Below are 18,792 nucleotides of genomic sequence, written 5' to 3'. Positions count from 1 at the left end.
GTGTACGTCAGGGACACACCTGAGGCGGAAGCGCAAATTCGGTCCACGGAGCCACGGGTGGTGACATCAGCAAATGCCAAAATGAGTAGGTTTTTATACATCTCTTTGTATGCATCATGCTGCTATGAGGAACTGTTGTGAGCTGAAATGAAACTCCCTTCTTTTTTTTCTGTTCATGCTGAAATAGTGGATTCACTTGGTCTGATGTTTACGATCACATCTTTATAAAACACCTCATTAGCTTCACACTACAGAGAGAAGATTCCAGATTCATTCACTAGACTGGTACTCAGTAGAGCTCAACAGAGCCTATAGGTTCATCTCTGATCCATGCAGCTTCCTTCTACCAAGTTGTGTGGTTATTGGTCCAGTAGTTTATTACATAAACCTGTTGACTGACAAATCAGAGGTGAAAACATAACCTCCTTAGCAGAGGGATTGAAAACCTCCAACCATTTTTCAAGGAAATGTCACCAACATTAATAATCATTAGAAACACAACAGGAAATTAAAAGTAGAATGACATGTTTCTAGAATATCGAAATAGGTGACGGGTAATTTTCTGTCGGTCGACTTATCAGTTCATTTTATTAAAAGCAAATTTCCCCTGCTACTTAGTCTATAGGGTTCTTATATTTTGTTTTATTTACATTGTATATATCATTGTATATATTGGTTTTTTTTTGTCGTGCACTGATTGCTGGTTGTACATCAAATTGCCCTTGAAGGATATTAAAGATTTTCTTTGTATGTTAAATCCTCCAGTATCTAAAAGCCCAAAATATATAAATAGCTTTTAGGTAAGGCTGTCAAATATATGTAGCAAAGTAGAACATATTTTCTCTGAAGTGTTAATCAAAAGCAGCCTAAAATGACACAGATACACACACGCGATAATTTGTCCATCGTCTTAGTGTGCTTAGTTCTGCTTGGTACACAGCAGGCGGTGTGGCCTAGTTGGTAGTTCGAACCCCACTGTTTCCCATCTTCAAGTGGGGTAAATACTGAACTCTTATAATTGGCAGGATTTCTCTTATCAATTGCAAAGTATCTTAAATTAAATTAAATATGAAATATAAATATAAAAATAAAAACAAAAAAAGAAAATAAAAAAAAGGAAAAAAATTAATTTTGAATAAAAAAATTTAAAACTGCGCGCGCAGTTCCTGCGCAGTTGACTTCTGCGCAGTGAAGAAGGAGGAGGAGATGTTTCTTTACTTGGAATGCGGCCACTTTATTTCTCGGATATACAGCAGGAGCAACACTCGCATCACCTCTAGGTGGCCCGTTACATCTCGTTATACACACACTTTTAGCGTCTTTTCCCACAATGCCCAGGTGCACTACGTCACACACTACAAACTTTCCTTAAAGGGGCAGGCCATACCTGCAACACAACAGCTCTCGGTCTCATATACAGATGGCAAGAGAAAGCAGAGAGGGATTTTTACACACTGTCTGATAAAGATTCCAACAGTAAAGGCAAGGGGTAGTGATGGATAAGGTTTTAGTCTTTCATTTAAGGTTTAAGTCTTTCATTCTCACTTTCCCAGTTAAAACTTTGAATTGAACTGACTATGAACTAGTTCAGAATTTAAATGGTGAACTATGAACGGGAACTATAAATGTTTACTTGTATGCACTGAACTTTGAACTAGTTCATGAGAGGTGTGAACTTGCACAACACTGCTCATCACCTTGTAAAGATAACAGTGGTCCCAATTTAAACACCTGCAGGAATGAGCATGTGAACTTGGTGTTTATGTGAAAGATGAGGGTTTTCTTTTCATTCCTGTTGTCCTCGGTTTGAATTTGATCTGTTTCCAAATCTTTCACCATCTTAAATAAAGTCAATTTTATCTAACTGCAATTGAAATAACATTGATGTTTCCATGCTAAAATTAATTACAGCTGTTTATTTGAACTGTCTTTGTTTTATTGTAGTTTGTAGCATGGCCTCGTTCTGACTCTGCGGCTCCGCTGTGTAAACGACAGAGACTGATGTCATTTGAAAGTCAGATTCTGAGTCAGCACAAACACCAGCAGCCCTAATTCTTCATCAGCTGGCGTCACACGTTCATAACTCTTGATCACTTCCCCCTGGACAGATTCGCTGCTGCTGCTGAGCCGTTTCCACGTGCTTGAAAAAAAAATGAAGACATTAAAACGCAAAAGGCAAAAAGGAAATCTACAGTTGCTCCTGCATCACTGATCAGATTTTTAGTTTTTATTTTATGGCAACGTTGGGGCTTAATTAAGAGCAGAGAAGCTGTGATGTGCAGCAGCAGCAGGCTTCTTAATGTCTGCTCCTTCCAGCTCTGCTCAGGGAAGGAAAATACTTTATCATGGTTCAGCCTGCATCCGGGGAAACGCTGAGGCAAGATACACGTCAACATTACAGGGAAGGAGACAGATAATGACATGTCGAGGGTGATAGAATGTGTTCGAGGTTTGTGTCATTATTTCTCCCATTTCAGGTTTTTGGTGGCTATTTTTGTGTAAAGAAAACCAATTTCTTTTGCTAAATTTTAATTATTTTATTATAAAATGTTCTTTTTTTGAACACCAAAACTCAGTTGAGGAGAATAACGATGGGTCTGGGCTCGGTTTGATTGACAGGTGATTTACATCACCTGGCGGGTTTCAGTTTGAGTAATGAACGCGTGTCTTTTTTCTCTTTCGCTTCACAACCTCGATGAACTCATTTAATTTAGTGGCAAAATGACGGAGCGGCAGTCAATCAATCAACCATTTTGATAATCAATATATTATAAACTGATTGTGGCTCGAAGCTGAGAATGTTTAATTGATCCTACTAAACCATTTTAATACCTTTTTTTTTATTACCGCAGTGCTTTACTGCTCTCTTGTTTCTTCAAGTGTTCATTTTTCCACTAAGTTTGATTTGAACAAGTTATTTGATGATATAAAAACAGGGTGAAACGTCACGATTGACAGCCGAGACTGACTCGTGATTGGTCGAGCAAGTGCGTCTGGCTCCAAATGAAAATTGCAAAATGGCGGCATCTGTATCACGGTGGGATGAAGTGGAGACGCATCCCCCGTCTCTGCACACAGTCCACGGTCGGTTGTAGAGCGTGGATGCTCAACCTAAGCCCAGTTGGACCTGTTGGGTTCGCAAAAAACCTTGAAACGATATCTTGGCTCGGTTACCATGTCAGTGTCTTTCCTTCATGCATGGCCAAACCACTGTCCATTACCATATTAGAGTAAATCATTTAGACGGTAAAATTGCTTGGATTCGACCAGCACAACGTGCGGGGATCAGAGACAGTCACACACCCAGAGCAGCTAAGCTGTTGTTGGAATTCCGGTGTGGCTCTTACCAAACAAGCTGCCGGAGGCCGATGATGGAGGATGAGGAAGTGGCGTGGAGCGAGACCTTGCGCTCCAGCAGACCCGCTGACACGTGGCGGCCTGCCCCGCCCTCGGCTGCAGAGCCAAGGTCAGCCAGGCCCCAGTGTCACACCCCACTGAGGGCCGCCGCCTCGGGGAGCTCACACACGGGTCGGGGTCTTTAACATTCAGAAATGTTTCTTTAAACTTAGATGAGTATTAAATCTGTATGTAGATGGAGGTGCCCTGTTGTCCTGGATCTGTAGCTGTAGATTGAAGATGTCTCCCTTCTGTTGAAGATGATGTAATACGATCAAAAAGCTACTCTAGGCAGGTCATGGTGAGATTTTCTTAACTACTGTTTTCAAGGTCAAGAATGAACTGGCGGCACAACTTTAAATGAACGAGGAGAGGTTTGCAAGGCAGGAAAGTTAAACATTTATAATTCCACAAAAACGGAAAACTCCAATACGAGGATGAGCATCATGTGATACAAGGGACACTGAGAAATGTGTTTTTTTGGTTCCCCAATTTTCTCATGCATGTTAGGGCCACTGAAGGGAAACAGAAAACAGAGATTTGGAGAATAATAATAATTTCTTCCATATGGCCCCAATACTCCGTCATAGTCAACATCATTTAAAAGTGTTTTTAGGACTCGAGTGTAATGCGCCACATAAGAACATGTTTCATTTTAAAAACTAACACGTTGGATAAATGTAAAATGTCTTCTAAGAAAGTTCAAAATAATCTAAAAACCATGAGAGAATTGTGCTTACTTCACTTTCTACCACCTTCGATAACCTTTGACACAGACGGGTTCAACATTGAGTTCTTTCACAGCGGGAAGGCACCTGTGTTTTGTCTTTTCTTGTTCTCTCTGAATCCCAAAGACCGTCCCTGCGTGTTGACGAAGAACTTAAGAGTAGAAAAATAAAAGACGTGTCCTCTGACAGTACTAGAAGGTAGTAGAAAGGTTTGAGATATTCCTGATTCCAGAGAGATGCTCCGACTGCAGTTCCTCCTCCAGCGGGGAGTCCTGACCTTCGGTCGACCCCCGCCGAGGTCGGACGCCTCTGAAATAATCCGAACAGCCCAGACACTGAAGAGTTTGAGCTCCGTCGGCGAATGAGTCTCGACCTCAGCTGCTCCGGGGCAGATGTGAGCGGTGTCTTTTCGATCAGCGGCTCCGCTCCCAGGTCAGCTCCAGAGGCAGATGTTGCTCATGGCCTGGCAGGTGGAGCTGCTCTCGGCGGGAGAGAGGTAGATCTTGCCGCTGGGGCAGACGCACACCTCGTACACGGCCTGCTCGTGGGCCGCCTGACTGGGAGACGCCGTGTAGACGCCGAGCGGGAGGCTGCCCAGCTGCACGGTGTTGGCGTCTAGAAGAATCTGGAAGAGGAAAAACACCAGGGACAAACCGGAGGTCATTTAGGTAATGTCAGGGATTTATTACTAACTCAAGCTGATAAATGACTGCGGAGCAATCAGTGAATACAATGTGACAGTGCAGTGAAATACAGTGAATCCTTCATCTCGCTTTTTCATTTAGTACACAAAGTTGTTAATTTTCTGAGCCGTGCTGCTGCTGGTCTGAGGCCCCTGTCGGTCGCCTGAGGTTTAGGGTCTATACATCAAAAGCACAAGATGGCGGCACCCGTGAGCGGGATGTTTTGTTGTCCATCTTTATTTACAATCTGTGCATTCGCGTTGTGACGTTTGTTTTCATGTTGTTACCTTTAGCTTCATGTTGTGGCGTTTACATATTCAACTTGTGGCTTTTGAATTCTTGTTTTCCGTAAACGTGCTTGTGTGAGATGTCTCGGCCACAGTACCGTAAGCTACAGTGATCATGAAGCTGAATCAACACGTCTTTAAGATGTTTCCATTAACCAGCATGGAGGGAGGATGTATTACAGGTCTGTTATATTACGCCGCAATCTCCCAGAGTATTTTGCGTTCCTCCTCACCTCGCCCTCTGTGGACTCCAGGAGCAGGTCCTTTCGACTGCTGACCTTCAGCGGCCCCTTGGCGGCGCTCGCCTCCACCCCCCTGGGAGCCTCCATGGTCAGAGTCCGCGTTGGAGACTCCAATCTGACGAGCAGAGAAAGAGAAAGAGGACGTCTGAGAGATTTCGTGCGAGAACCCATCGATTCACTCTGTTTAGTCTTCCGGGACGTTTGCATTGATACAACTTTCCGTGTGATTTAATAGCCAAGGAAACCAGTTGAATTGATCGCTCAGCTCACGGTTCATGAGCATCCTTGTGTAATCACTGGTTTCAGGCGGCTCCTGACAAATGTCACATATTTGAAAGACAAAGCAGCTTTCTATTATTTCTGCTTGGCTCCTGATGCATGCATGTATTTTAGGCGGCGGTTACACCAATGATTTCATCACCGGTGCTTTTTCATGTTGAAGCAGCTCCTCTCATTATGCTAATCCAGCGCGGCTCCTAACCAGCCCTTAATTGTATCAGCTGATTTTGACCTTCAGCGGCACTGAGGCTAATGCAATTTGCATTTTCTTCCCAGGGACCATTTGTTTACACGGGGAAAGATAAGTGTGGGAGCCAATCAATGTGGAAGTTGTTTTCATAACTCATAACCGTTTCAAATTGATTTTCTCCCCCCCCCCACAGCCGCCACCACCATCGCCATCTTCCCCCAAATCTGTTTTTCAATGAATTTTAAATGGGAGACTTTAAGGAGACGTCGAGAAATCGCTCAAATCTCCGCACCCCACTGAAAATGACACACTTTTCGGATTATGCGCCAGTGGAATAATGGGAGAGGGGGATGGGGCAGAGGGGGAAATAAAGGAAAAGAGAAAAGAGAAAAGCAAATGAATTTCATCTGCATTTGAAAAGCCTCTTTGACTCTAAATCGGCTTTCAGTGAATACAGTTTGGAGAGGATCTGTGAAATGTGCATTTGACCTGGGACTGGTTGTGCCCTACACTCGCAGGAAGTCAGTGGATTCTGCCTCAAGTCGTTATTTTTTACCATTTTCTTCTTGAAATCTGTTCATATATTGAGAAGATACAAAATTGATGCTGATTTTTCTTTGCTTATAACTTCATCAGCGCTTTTTATTGCCCGTTCTCCGCCTGCCTTGTCCTGCGTTACTGCTCCGGAGCTACTTGAGAATGATTCCTCCTCATTAGTGAGTCCTCCTCAAACAGTTCTACAACACATAGTCCTTTTGTCTTTGTTTGTGTGCTGGATGTTGTGTTGAGAGCTTTTTTTTTTTAAGTTGCAGAGTGCAGTTAGAAAACTTTGCGTTTCATCCTACCTGGTTTATTCGCAAAGAAGATTTTATCATTCAATACAAAATAAAAGCTCAAATTCAGCTCGAACGGGGCATTCCAAGCTTTTAATTTGTCTTCAAATTTGTAAAGGAGGAAGTGATACTATGCATGTTGTTCCCATGACCTTTGTGGAATCAGCAGGTTGAGGTGTCTGATTATTTATCGCATCGTGAACTGAGTGAACTCTCCCGAAGTGACACAACCCGATAGGTCTTTCCACTGAATCTGAGCTCGTTACTGAGAATCCTGTGCTCCTCTGCTTCGTGCGTTTCAATTATTGCAATAATTATTTCTCAAGCACCCACTGATTAGCTGTGACTTGGATTTACGAGTCATAAACAGAGCAAATTAAAACACAGAGTGATGAGAAGTTTGTTAAAGGCGATGTTTGACGTCCTTCTGGGGACATTGCATTGTCTTCTAATCACACGTTCACCCAAACCCTCCACCTCACATCAGCCAGGACCTCAGCACTGAGGTTTTTCCTCATCAGGACCTGGACTCTGGATCGACTTGTCCCGACAAGGTCACTGAGCAGTCTGGTGAATCCGCCAGAAGACAAAGGACTCAATTTCCCAGAGTGCTTGTTTCAGACACAGTCCAAAAATAAAAGAATTAAAAGAAAAGTCTCCTGGGTTTTTATAACCAGCTCAGACTGTTTCCAGTTTCATGTGGAGAAGGTTTACGGTCTTGTTTGTCAGGCTTTATCTATAACAGCAGTGGGTAGTCCCATTATGCACCTCACTGCTGATTGATAAAACCAGTAACCTTTACTACTAATGAGATGTCATTTAAAAACCTCAGTGGCTGCTCAGGTTTTGATATTAAATGTTAAATGACACCATTTTAATCCCAATATACCTGATTACTGTTTTCAATGTAATGAATGAACTCGTACTTGATATCAGGAACATGTGTGTGTTTCTTTGAATTGATTTTTTAGTTTTTACAGTTGTATGAAATTAATGGTGACCATATATATATATATCAGATTGAACTACAATGTTCAGGATTTTGTCACATTCTTAAATCCATATTTCTTATTTCGCGATCAATTTCCTCTTTACCTTCTGTATCAATTAGTTTAAATGCAATATTATGTTTGTTTTTTTAACCAAGTGTTGCATTGCTGGGAAGAAAGTAAAGGGATCTACAGTGGAAATTATCGTGCCCATCATGTAATCTCCATTCATTTGCATACGTTTTAGATTCTAGTGTTAATGAGTGGAGCTAATTTGGTTGTTTCAAAATGTCACCGTGTCCAGAAACATTCAGATCAAGCTCCGTCCTCCCAAGTGCAGAGAAGCTTCTTGTTCTCAGAGTATTTCTGTGGCTTTCGGGTTCCGTCCAGTAAAAAGCTTTGCTACAGATAACCTCTGTGGTATTTGCAGTCATAAAGGCTGTTTACGACAATCCCCCCCTGCCCTGGAAAATCTGTGGAGCTTTTCTCGGATGACATTTACATGGGCAGAAAGGTCACAGTATCACAGAGCTGCTCTGGACCAAATGTGCTGATGGCCGGAGCTGATGTCTGAGTGGATGAGATTTATTAGAATAGAGCGAATCAGCTCTGTGTGTTCGGGCGGAGGGGGGGCTTCATAAAAGGTGAAACTTTAAAACTTTACAAAACTACCAGACACGGCCACGAAACACGAAAGAGCTGGATGCTGAGAGACCTAAACTACCGTCCATCCATTATCCACACACCCTGGACAGGTTGCCATGAGGAGTATCACGGGGGAAGATCGGAACAACACACACTTATCTCTCGTGCAAGCACCCCAATTTACTATCTCAGCTTTGGGACACAACAACAGAGTGTAGCTGTGGGACGCCAAGCTGGAAGAATACAAATATAAGTAGAAGACGTGGCCGAAGATGTCGAATCGGGATTTGCGCGCTTTTGGCGATGGAGGCCGACAGTGGCATGTCCTGCCTCTGGACACGACCCCTCACCTGAATGTTCCCCGACATTAACATTTCTGATCTGCACAATCTCAGATCAGCAGAACCAGCATCAAATGCCTGCAGACCTCAACTTTGAGTTCATCTCGCAAAAAGGTGAAACAAAACATCCCATAACTCACATAAACCTAAACAGAAGATACAGGCAACCTAATAATATGTAGCTTATAAAAACATGTTCTTAGATCCGACATGCACGCTCATATAAAATGATGTACATAACAGAACAGAAAACGTCCACATTTCCATCACCCTCAGCAGTTTACTATGCGTGACACGTCCTCTGCTGACTCATCATGAGCATTTAACAGTTTGATAGCAGGAGAGGTTAAATTATTTCTTATCTTGCTAATCACTAAATCGCCTTCAGGGGAGGAGAAGCTCTCAAAGTCTCGGTTAGATCATATCTGAAATGTCTCACTCCGTTAAATCAGTATTGGAATTGACCTCAAAAGTCCATATCAGCTCTTATCTGTATAACAATGCGATATTTTCTGCTGTCCAAACTTTCCTCTCAGAAAACGATCGATACAACAACAAAGAAACATCACATTCCTCCACTGCAGTCATAAGTAGAAAAAAAACACCCACTCCTGCTGCACTACATCTTAATCCCAACAAAGTGCTGGTAGAACAAAGTCTGAGCGGAGCTAAGTGGAACCGAGAGGAGTTGTTCTCCTCCGCCTTTATCTCCTTAATGAACCTGTCACTCTGCCCTGGACACGTGCTGCAGCTGAAAAGCTGCTCGGTCGACCAACTCTGCAAACACACCTCGAAGCTGGAGAGCAGCCGAGCCTGAGTCGCTGATAGTTGCAGAGAAACTAAAATCCAAAGCTGGGAAAACGTTTATTTTCCTGCCTTTTTCAGATGCTGGGTCAGAAAAGGCCAGAAACCAAAAGAGGCTTCACATCCTGTCTCGTCTCTCTGCAGATTCTCAAAACGTGTCAAACAGTCTGTTCTTGACACAGATGAGACCTGGAGACTATTCGCTGTGTTGATCACTAATAGAACAGACACGTCCCTGTGAAAGGGAACAAACAGCACGGCAGCAGCATCACAGCAGAAGTCCCAGCACTCATTCCCCGGCTTTGCTCCGCCCGTCAGGAATCAGAGCACAGTCGTCTCAAATTAGCTGCAGCATGATCTGATTATGTAATTAACATAAATATTTTCATCTCCAGTCCCAGATTTTCTGCGATTCCGTTTCCGTCCTGCGACTCCACGGGAAGCTTTGAGAGCGAAACCACAGAGGTGATTACGAGGTGAAGGTGCAGAGCTTCTCCTCTTCATCACAGCTCAGCGCCAAGGCCTCAGCTCAGGGGCAGTTTCTCACATGTCAGCAGACTTCTTTTCTAGTGGTTTGGTCTTTTACACTAAATATGCAAATGAATGCCAATGGACTTTTTATTATTCGCAGGAGATTTAATAATTCAGAAGCAGCGTGACGATGATAAATTAAGACAGAGTTGAGTGTGAGCGTACACACACACAAAGTCATCGGGGAGAGAGAGAGAGAGAGAGAACAGGTGTTTCTCAGAGGAGGAGATCTCAGGTGAGCTTCTCTGATTGTGTCTCTGCTGTCTGCTCCTCTCTCCTGATCGCCGCTGGTTTAAAGAGTGAGAAATGACACACAAAGACAGTGACGTTGTGTAGAGAGAGAGAGACAGAGAGAGAGACAGAGAGAGAGAGAGAGAAACTCATGAATATAGATGAAAAGTCCCAGAGTCACACAAACAAACAATACAAAAAGAACATGAAATGCATAAGCTACTTTTAACACAAATGTTGTACTTTGAGAATAAGCTGCACTGTTTTAAAAACATGGAAAAAGAAAATCCCTTCAAAGAGTTCATACAGTATTTATGATAACAAAAAAAAATGTGTGTGTGTGTGTGTCGGAGAATCTTTATTTCAGCCAGTAACAATTTTCAGAACGTGTTGCGGTAATCATACGGTGTGATGTCATCATATCACATGATAAATAAGATTTACACACGAGCGATTAATCAACAGACTGATAATTTACTGTGTGGGCGTGTATGATGTAAAAGAAGCAGTGCAGGAGGAATGAGTCATCACTGGTTTAACTCAGACTGAACTTAGAACCTGCCATAGTCAAAGAGAGCGAGGGTGGGGGGGGGGGGGGGGGGGTAATAAATACACATGTAAATATTGAAGATAATCATTTCAATGAGACCCATATGGATTTTAGATATTGATATTAAAGGATATGGAATTTTTTCTTGCACCCACTGTCATATTTTTGTCTTTGGTCTTATTTCCCTTGCAGTAGTTTTCTTTATTATTATTATTATTATTAATGTCTCAGTTATTTGTACGTTGACATATTAACTTCCTGTTTTATTATGTAGTCACCTGTGTTTCAGTGCACATCACTTCCTGTTCCTGCGTTGCCTTTCACGAGTTTCACCTGTGTCTGTTGTCACCTGAGTGATTCCTCAGTGTTTCTTCTTTCCTGATTTATTTACCCAACGATGTTTTTCACTTTCAGCCCATGTGTGATGTCTGGATTCCTCTTCCCCGTATTTCAAAGCCGCAAGTCAAATCAAATATTGTTTATTGGATCTCACCTGTTTCTAGTCATGATAAAAATACCTGCAGATAAAACCAATCTGCTAAAATACGTTTTTATATCAGTGCAAACCTGCAAATATAAATGCTGACAACAATATATGACCTCAGACCTCTAATCTTCTTTCCCCCTTCATTTTATATTTAGTTTAAACTCTGTACTCACTATCACTATCATGATCAAGTAAAAAAAAAAGGTATATACTATTTGGATAATGTTTTTTCCTGCCGGTTTGCTAAACCTTTCAGTTGTTCAAGCGATTTTTGGAAAAAACAAACAATGGAATATGTTTTTTAATTGGATCAAACTTTAAATATGAATGAAATTCAAGGGAAATATCTCTTTTATTTGAACGGAAGAAAAATCTGAATCCCGTCCTGAGTAAAAGTCATGCCGCTGTTTTCCTTTTCTCAACTGTTGGGCTGCTCCTCATTAAGATTTTGAACACATAGCAGGTGGTGACCACCGAGCTGTGTGAGTGAGTGTGTGAGTGTGTGTGTGTGTGTGTGTGTGTATTTTAAAGTGAACCTCATCAGTATTCCTCTCACTCTGGAGGAATTAGCTGCCAGAACACTGCGTTTTCTGCCAACTTTGATCCCGGCCCCTCCCCCCCATGGACCAGTCAGGTGGACAACAAACCGCACTCGTTATAGCTTGTTAATGGAGCGACGGGCGCGCTCGCAGCCAGGGGGCGGAGCGTGCACGTGCCGAGGATCACATGCACAGCACTGTACCAGTCTAATAAGTGCCAGCCACCGTCTCCACGCTCTCTCCACACTTTAATCAATTCCCCGCCGCTATAGAAAATAACCAACAAATTAGCTCGCCCCCCGGCCGTGAAATTAATATAATGGTGAAATCTTGTTTTTGAATTTGTGTGATAACGAGGCATCCAGTGGCTGCTCCAGCTTCACGAGAGGCTGCTCGAGTAGAATCCTGCTGCTGCTGAATAATGGTTCCTCCATCTGTCATCATTATTTAAAGATATCCGTTTTTAATTGAACAGGATATGAACATGTGACATTAAGCTTTAATGAATCTCGTGGACTTACCTGAGGTCTTCGGACGCCCTCGCCTGGATCAGAGGAGTTTCTACTGAGTGTCCGAACACGGCGCCTTCGGAGCCTGACGATAAAGCAGATTTTAGAATTCACGAAATTTACAAGCTAGGTAAGAAACCTGTTCAAAATGTCTTTCTCTTCCTTTAAGATCTGATTATGCATATGTCTGTATCACAAGAGGATAAGTGGAGGCACATTTGACCTGTGACGATGAACTTCTCTGTTGTCATGATGACCTCCTCTTCGTCTGCAGTGAACAGGAGTCTTCCTCCATCTTGACTTCGCACCTCCAGCCTCTGACACTGGGCCTCCACAGCCTCAGGTCCTGCAGACAGATGCTAACAGACTGAAGCTTCTGGCATCGATTTAAAACTCCTACAAACTCCTCTCTGCTCCTCAAAGATATCTATTTATGTTATTATAATATTTACATTTTTGCCATGACAAAATGTTCAATATTCCACGAATGCTTCCCAGACTTAACTAACTTTTTAGTTTTTATAACTCATCTGCGTTAGAGGACAGATCTACACCTATAAAGTTTGATTGATCTGAAAATTCTAACGTTAATAGTTGTTAATGACGCTGTTTAAAGAGAAACATCGGCCTCAGGAAACTCAGTCTGGGAGAGTAAGACTATTAGTGCTGCGAAAAACTTTTAAGTGTTTGTTCTGCAAATGAAAAGTGCCCAACAAAGCTGGATCAGCCATGCTTTTACTCCAAATGGAGACAAATCAGTAAGCTCTTCTACTGCGGAGGAATATTAATTCTTGCTCACGTGACTTTTTCTCGGTGTCTTTCCAGATGTGCGCGCAGTAACTTTAAACTTCTCCCTCCTCCTCCTCTCTCGACCATTAATCCACAGGCTGTGACGGCCCGGCAAGTTAATTATTCTCGACCGAGCTTCATCTCATTCCAGATAAAATGCACTTGCTTCAGAAGAGGCCTCTGCTCGTTTTTTTGGAGGAAGGCCGAAGCGTGACCGAGACGTGTCACATCATCAGTCTCGTCAAATCAGCGTCAACCCTCAACTTATGTTGGCTCAGATCGATGGCTGCTCCCGTTAATAAGCAGGTCATCTGCTCTCCAGTGGTCATTAATCATGTAAACGACTGCGGTAATTTGGTCTGACTGATGTTTAAACCTAACGATAATAAGAAGAATCCATTGCCCTTTCAATGAGTGTATCAAAGGTTAGTGTGAAAGGCTACACAGCGTATTTTACCAGCACAGGGAGGATTACAGAGAATGTAAATGGTTGTGCTACAGTTAATTCAAATGGGTAATAAATAGGATTGATCGGGTCATTTAGAGCCAGGACTGGATTAATGTAACATTTTTAAATTAAAGAAAAAGGGGGCGAGTAAATAAACCTATGTCCCAAATGACAGTGGGTCACAAAACTGCTCTGTTCCAGAGTTTGAAACCAGGTCCAGGCGAGTGGTGATTTCCTGTCTGGTGTACAGTGGACTCACCCACTGTGAGCTGGCCGGTCAGCTGGCCGTGCTCGTCTCTGGCGTTCAGCGTCACGTTCTTTTCTGATCGAAAGGCCACCAGGCTTTCCTTGGGGGGGGGAGAGGAAGAAAGAGAGAGAAAGGATAAATATGTCATGTTAGTGACTTAAATCTTAACTGTAATTCTGTCTCCTTTAGCAGAAGGCTCAGTCAAATGAATTACTTCTCCTGTTTTCTTTTTTTCACCATTATACAAGTGACATATGTATTTTTAAGTTAGAATTATAGGTTTCGCAGCCGTAATGTCACAGTCTCCAGGCAGCTTCTCTATTAAATATGATGTATGAGCAGATGTACACTTAAAATTTTAACTGTAATAGTCTATAGAGATGGATATCACTTCCTCCCACTATCCCAAAATGATGCCACAATACCAGTGTTTCCCATTAATCATCAAATGTGGCGGACCATTCTTTTTTGTCCCAACACAGTTTCATAATGAACCCAAATTTATTATACTCTTCTCGTTAGATCTTGGTTTGTGCTGCATGGTCGCTCACGCTGTTGCACCCCCACATGCTCTTGCTACAGCCCATAACGTTCTTACTGCCGACATGTCGTCCATCTTTCACATAAAATCAATGTTAATTCCTGTATGAAGATTCCATCATCAGCATCTGACTGCTTGTTTCTCTTTGCTACCGCACTCCTCTACAGGGACGCTGTTCAATTCACAGAGCTTGATTTGGGTGAGGATAAATGTATCATATCAATCTCCTTTATATCTCAATACAGTGTATGAAACCAGAATCAACGTGTCTCCAAGATCGACCTGCGTCAATGCACAACAGGTTGAGGTGAGCTGTAAAAAGCTTCCCACTTGGTCTCAACCTCTAAATTACACCACATTTACATTGAGACAGAATAAATTAAACCTGAATTATCCGAAGATGAGTGATGCAGTGTGGGAAGGGTTTGATGAGAGTCGGTGTCGGGGGAGGACGTGTGTTTTCCATCAGTGACAGCAGGTGTACGTGTTTCATATTCTTCACTGCAGACATTACAACTCCAGACCTGCGCCGCTGCTCCCTCCAGTTTTGCAAGTTAATGACTGTTTGGCATTTGAATGATGGCACGTGTGTGTGTGTCTGTGTGTGTGTGTTACTGTGTGCATGCAAACAAGGCTTTTACTCTGCAACTCTTTCACCTCAGTTGTCCTGCGTTCTTTAAAAAACTTGAGAGATGGTGAAACCAAGAATCAATTTAACAGATGTAGAGTGTTATTAGATGAAGGTTTATGTGAGTGTGTTGGCCAATCAGCAGCGACCTGTAAATAAACCCTGCAGTATCAAAAAGGCAGTGCAACACAATGGATTCTAGTTATCTCCCTTCTTTTAGTTTGCCTCATTTGAAGACACATGTTTGTCGCCAGTATTTTATAATTACGTTAATTCGCACAATGAGCTAATAATTGTATCTGGGTTTCAGTAAGTATTGATTTCCATAAATGTAGGTTTTTTCTTGTTTTTAAAAGTTTCCCGCATTCTCCTTTCACGTGATGTTGATGTTTTCTGCTCTTCCAGACGACAACTGATGTCAAAGACTGAAACATCGAGCGTCATTTTTAAGTATAAACACACGTAACCAAATCATCGGCTTTCGAGACTTCCAAAAATGTCCGCTACTATAGTTGCAATGCTTGTGTTTTAGAACTCTTTACATATGTATATAAAAGTTTTGCTTAGTTTTGGTCGGGAGCTCTGCCCATGTCCCCGACCACGAGATAGTTAGACGCCACCAATAAACCCCCCCGCTCTCTCTGTCCTGAGCCTCTGATTCTCCCGGTGATGGAGACACACTCGACTCTCTCTGCTCTTCACTAGCGGAGCAGCTGACCTCCCTGCAGGCCTGCTAAGAGCACTCCGTCACAACTCTGCTCCGCCTGCGGGTGAACCACAAGTAAACAGGTTTGAATGTACAACCGGCTGCTATGACACAAAGTCTTGCCGGATGATTTTGCAGGCGACAGGAGCCACAAAGCAAAGTGGGCGTCGAGCCTCACTGGACTCAAAATGCAGAACTTAACAAAGCATCTTCCTCTTCCTCCACGGAATTGGTAATGCAACCTTGTAGAGTTCAACCAAGCACAGTTTAACACTGTCAGTGTCTTTTATTGACTTTGGTTGGTGTTTATTAAACTTTAGTCTGGATTAGTTCATGTTAGTAGGTTCCATCTTCCTTGTACATTGAATAATGGTTATTGTATGTTGCTACTGTCTTTTAAACACCTGACCCCAAATGGCCCTAACTAAGACACACAGCCGCTAAACGGTCCCAGGCACCATTTTGATTCTGCCATCTTGTTTGTAGTTTTTCTTTGTGTACCGTTCACACACCTGTGTACCATTTGTTGTATTAGATATTGTTCATTGTTGTTCAGTACCACTAGGTATGTTTAATTTTTCCACGAGTGACTACTGCTAACTTCTAATCTGCAGACCTCAATCAATCGATATTGTCCCTTGTCTCTTCTTTTGAGCAGTTGTTACTACTTCATATTTTAATATCAGTTTGTTTTGAATAGCCAATAATTCATAAAACTAAATGGTTCAGCCTACAAATACACATGAGTAATACATTGTGGTTAGAAATCATGGAAAGAGAAAGTTCGTGGGGACTTAATCAGAACAACTATGTGTGTTGTGTCACAGGTTGCACTAAAAGCTGTGTTATATGGTGACTACTTGCACATGTATATGTATGATTATGTACATGTATTTGCAACATGGACAGGTGCACACAATATGGTACCATGTTATGTATTCAAACCTCTTTAGGGCATTTGCGATGAGGTTTTGTTGCATAATATGTATTTGTGCAAGTGTATATGTATTTGTATGGCTGCAGCTTGGGTGAAGAGCCCAAGACAAATATTCCACATTGTCGGATAATTTTAATTTAGAAACTGGATATCACATTAACGCTGCTCTTACGTTCTAAAAGTCTATTATTCACTCTCCTTTTTGCTTTGTTTGGGTCTCCACCATCTCTTGGGAAATGTCTCTTTAGTTTAATAACTGTCCCTTATTTTCACAAGCTAGTTGCTACCTGGTGTGTGATGCTTGGTCATTTGACTTATTCTAGATGTAACAGTACTGATTTGTGCTGCGTTTAACAGTTCATTTGAGTGGCAGCTGAGTTGTGGAGATGGCGTCCTTCATTTTGGACTCTCCAGTTAGTTTTTTCAGAAAGGTCAGCTCTGTCAGGACAGTTTACATTTGTCGCTGAAGCCTCACTTTACACTAAAGCCTCCACGAGCAAGTCCACTGAATTCCCAACTCGCTTATTCTTACATTATTCAGATTAATCCGTTTTGTGATACATTTGTTATTTTCGTTTCTAACATGTACGTAGTTTCACATTGATCTGATTTTGCTGTGATGCAGTCTAATGGGTTTGATTAACCGTAGCATCACGTTGTCGCAGCAGATCATCTCAAATCTGTGCGGTGTGTAACTTTGCAGAGGTCGTTGGTTTGGCATTTTCATTCCCTGCTTGCTCCCCTCTTGATATAAATGCGTATCATGAACTCAGACGTTCTACAGCAGGCAGGGCATGATGAAGAAATGCGAGTTCTCGAGTTGAAGTATCCCTTCACAGAGTTTATAGGTCTTAAACTGTTACCCGAGGGGCTGTAGCAGAGACGCAGCCAGCTCTCCTCCACACTTCTGCGGAGTTACATAAAAAAGGCTTCTTAGTCACTGCGCCCGTTCAGGAAGGTCAAGCGCGGACCCGAGTGAAGGCACATAAATGGAGCTTGTTGTTGTACGTGCACTGGGCCCCATCAGACTGAGAAATTACCGCGGCTGCTTGTAAGGCAAAGGATGCCGCCCTGCATTCAATGACTAGCATCACGGCTCAAAGTAGGAGCAGGACGCACGGCTGCGGGGAAACGGTTGGAGAAAACAAAGAAACCTCCCGTCTCTCTGCGACTGTGTGTTCACAAAAACCCCAAAGAGACATTTAAAGCGCAGATCAAGAACATTGCTCCAGGATTAACTGTAATCCCGACCAAATATTTGCATAAATATATTTCAATTTTAATTATATTCAGCTGTTGTGCCAGAAGCTAATTTGGATTCTGAGCTGATCAAGTAAATATAATGAAAAAAAAGTAGGAGAGGTACGCTTATTATGTCTTTATTTCCTCTTTCAAATATCAAACGTCGCAGGCAGAGTCTTTGCAAGCAGGGAACAGGCGGTTAGAGGAAAATGTTTGCATGCATATTTAATATTTGTCGTATTAACAGGCCCCTTGTTTTTCCTGTGTACTAACACTGTGGCCAAATTAAATTGATTTGTGTAAAACTCAGATTGAAGATTTGCTCCAAAGAAGTTATAATTTGAGAGTTTTAAACAAGTGGACGGCTTCACTCCTCATCCTCATTACGCTCTCGTCTTGTACAGTGAGACGTAGTGAAGGAGAAGTTTCACTCTCCAGTAAAAAATACACCTGCATCTGATGCTATTTATAGATCAGTCGGGGTCCCAGGAGACGTTAACGTGAGCCAACAGTCTGAACGGCAGAGATTTGATGAACTGTATCTGGGCACCGTGCCTCACACCACACTGTTGTCAGACTGACGCAGACGGTAACACAACAGTGCCAATCCAATGTAGTGATGTTGATTTTATTAGGTTTTTGTGGGTTTGTTTGAAAGACAGAATGCAAATCACACTTTTGAGCCAAATAACATAACTTGATGTTTTTAAAATCTAGTTTTTTTTTGTCGTCGTTGCACTTCAACTTTAAAGGTAGAGTTGGTTGTTCCAGAAACCATTTTTATCTTAACAGTTTAAAAGGTCTTACCGTCCCGATGGCCATCAGTAAATAAAGCTGTTTGAAATCATTTTTTAAAAAGAAGCCTCCGTGATCCTCGCAGGACTGTCAAGCCAATTTCAGACATAATCCCTGGAGGACTGATACAATCAAAAGCTCTTTTAACATCTCCGTCAGTGAATCTAAGGGTAGGGCACCAGGAGGAGCACCAGG

General features: G+C 42.3%; 1 protein-coding gene across 1 annotated transcript in view; it reads right to left on the bottom strand.

Annotated features, from left to right (window-relative positions):
* Positions 1 to 3,788: 3,788 nt before the first annotated feature.
* The window catches only part of LOC133950022 (zeta-sarcoglycan-like), a 29,806-nt gene continuing 14,802 nt past the window's right edge, over positions 3,789 to 18,792 (bottom strand). Inside the window, exons 4-8 of the mRNA XM_062384176.1 lie at positions 13,761 to 13,848; positions 12,488 to 12,610; positions 12,277 to 12,349; positions 5,328 to 5,451; positions 3,789 to 4,749 (exon numbers count right to left, since the gene is read on the bottom strand). Of these exons, the coding sequence (XP_062240160.1) occupies positions 4,558 to 4,749; positions 5,328 to 5,451; positions 12,277 to 12,349; positions 12,488 to 12,610; positions 13,761 to 13,848 (600 nt within the window). The 3' untranslated portion in view covers positions 3,789 to 4,557. The remainder of the gene's footprint in view (positions 4,750 to 5,327; positions 5,452 to 12,276; positions 12,350 to 12,487; positions 12,611 to 13,760; positions 13,849 to 18,792) is intronic.

This window comes from Platichthys flesus, chromosome 24 (genome assembly GCF_949316205.1).
Source record: "Platichthys flesus chromosome 24, fPlaFle2.1, whole genome shotgun sequence".
Lineage (NCBI taxonomy): Eukaryota > Metazoa > Chordata > Actinopteri > Pleuronectiformes > Pleuronectidae > Platichthys > Platichthys flesus.
Note: the sequence above shows the minus strand (reverse complement) of the source record. Positions and strands in the feature narration are given on the sequence as shown.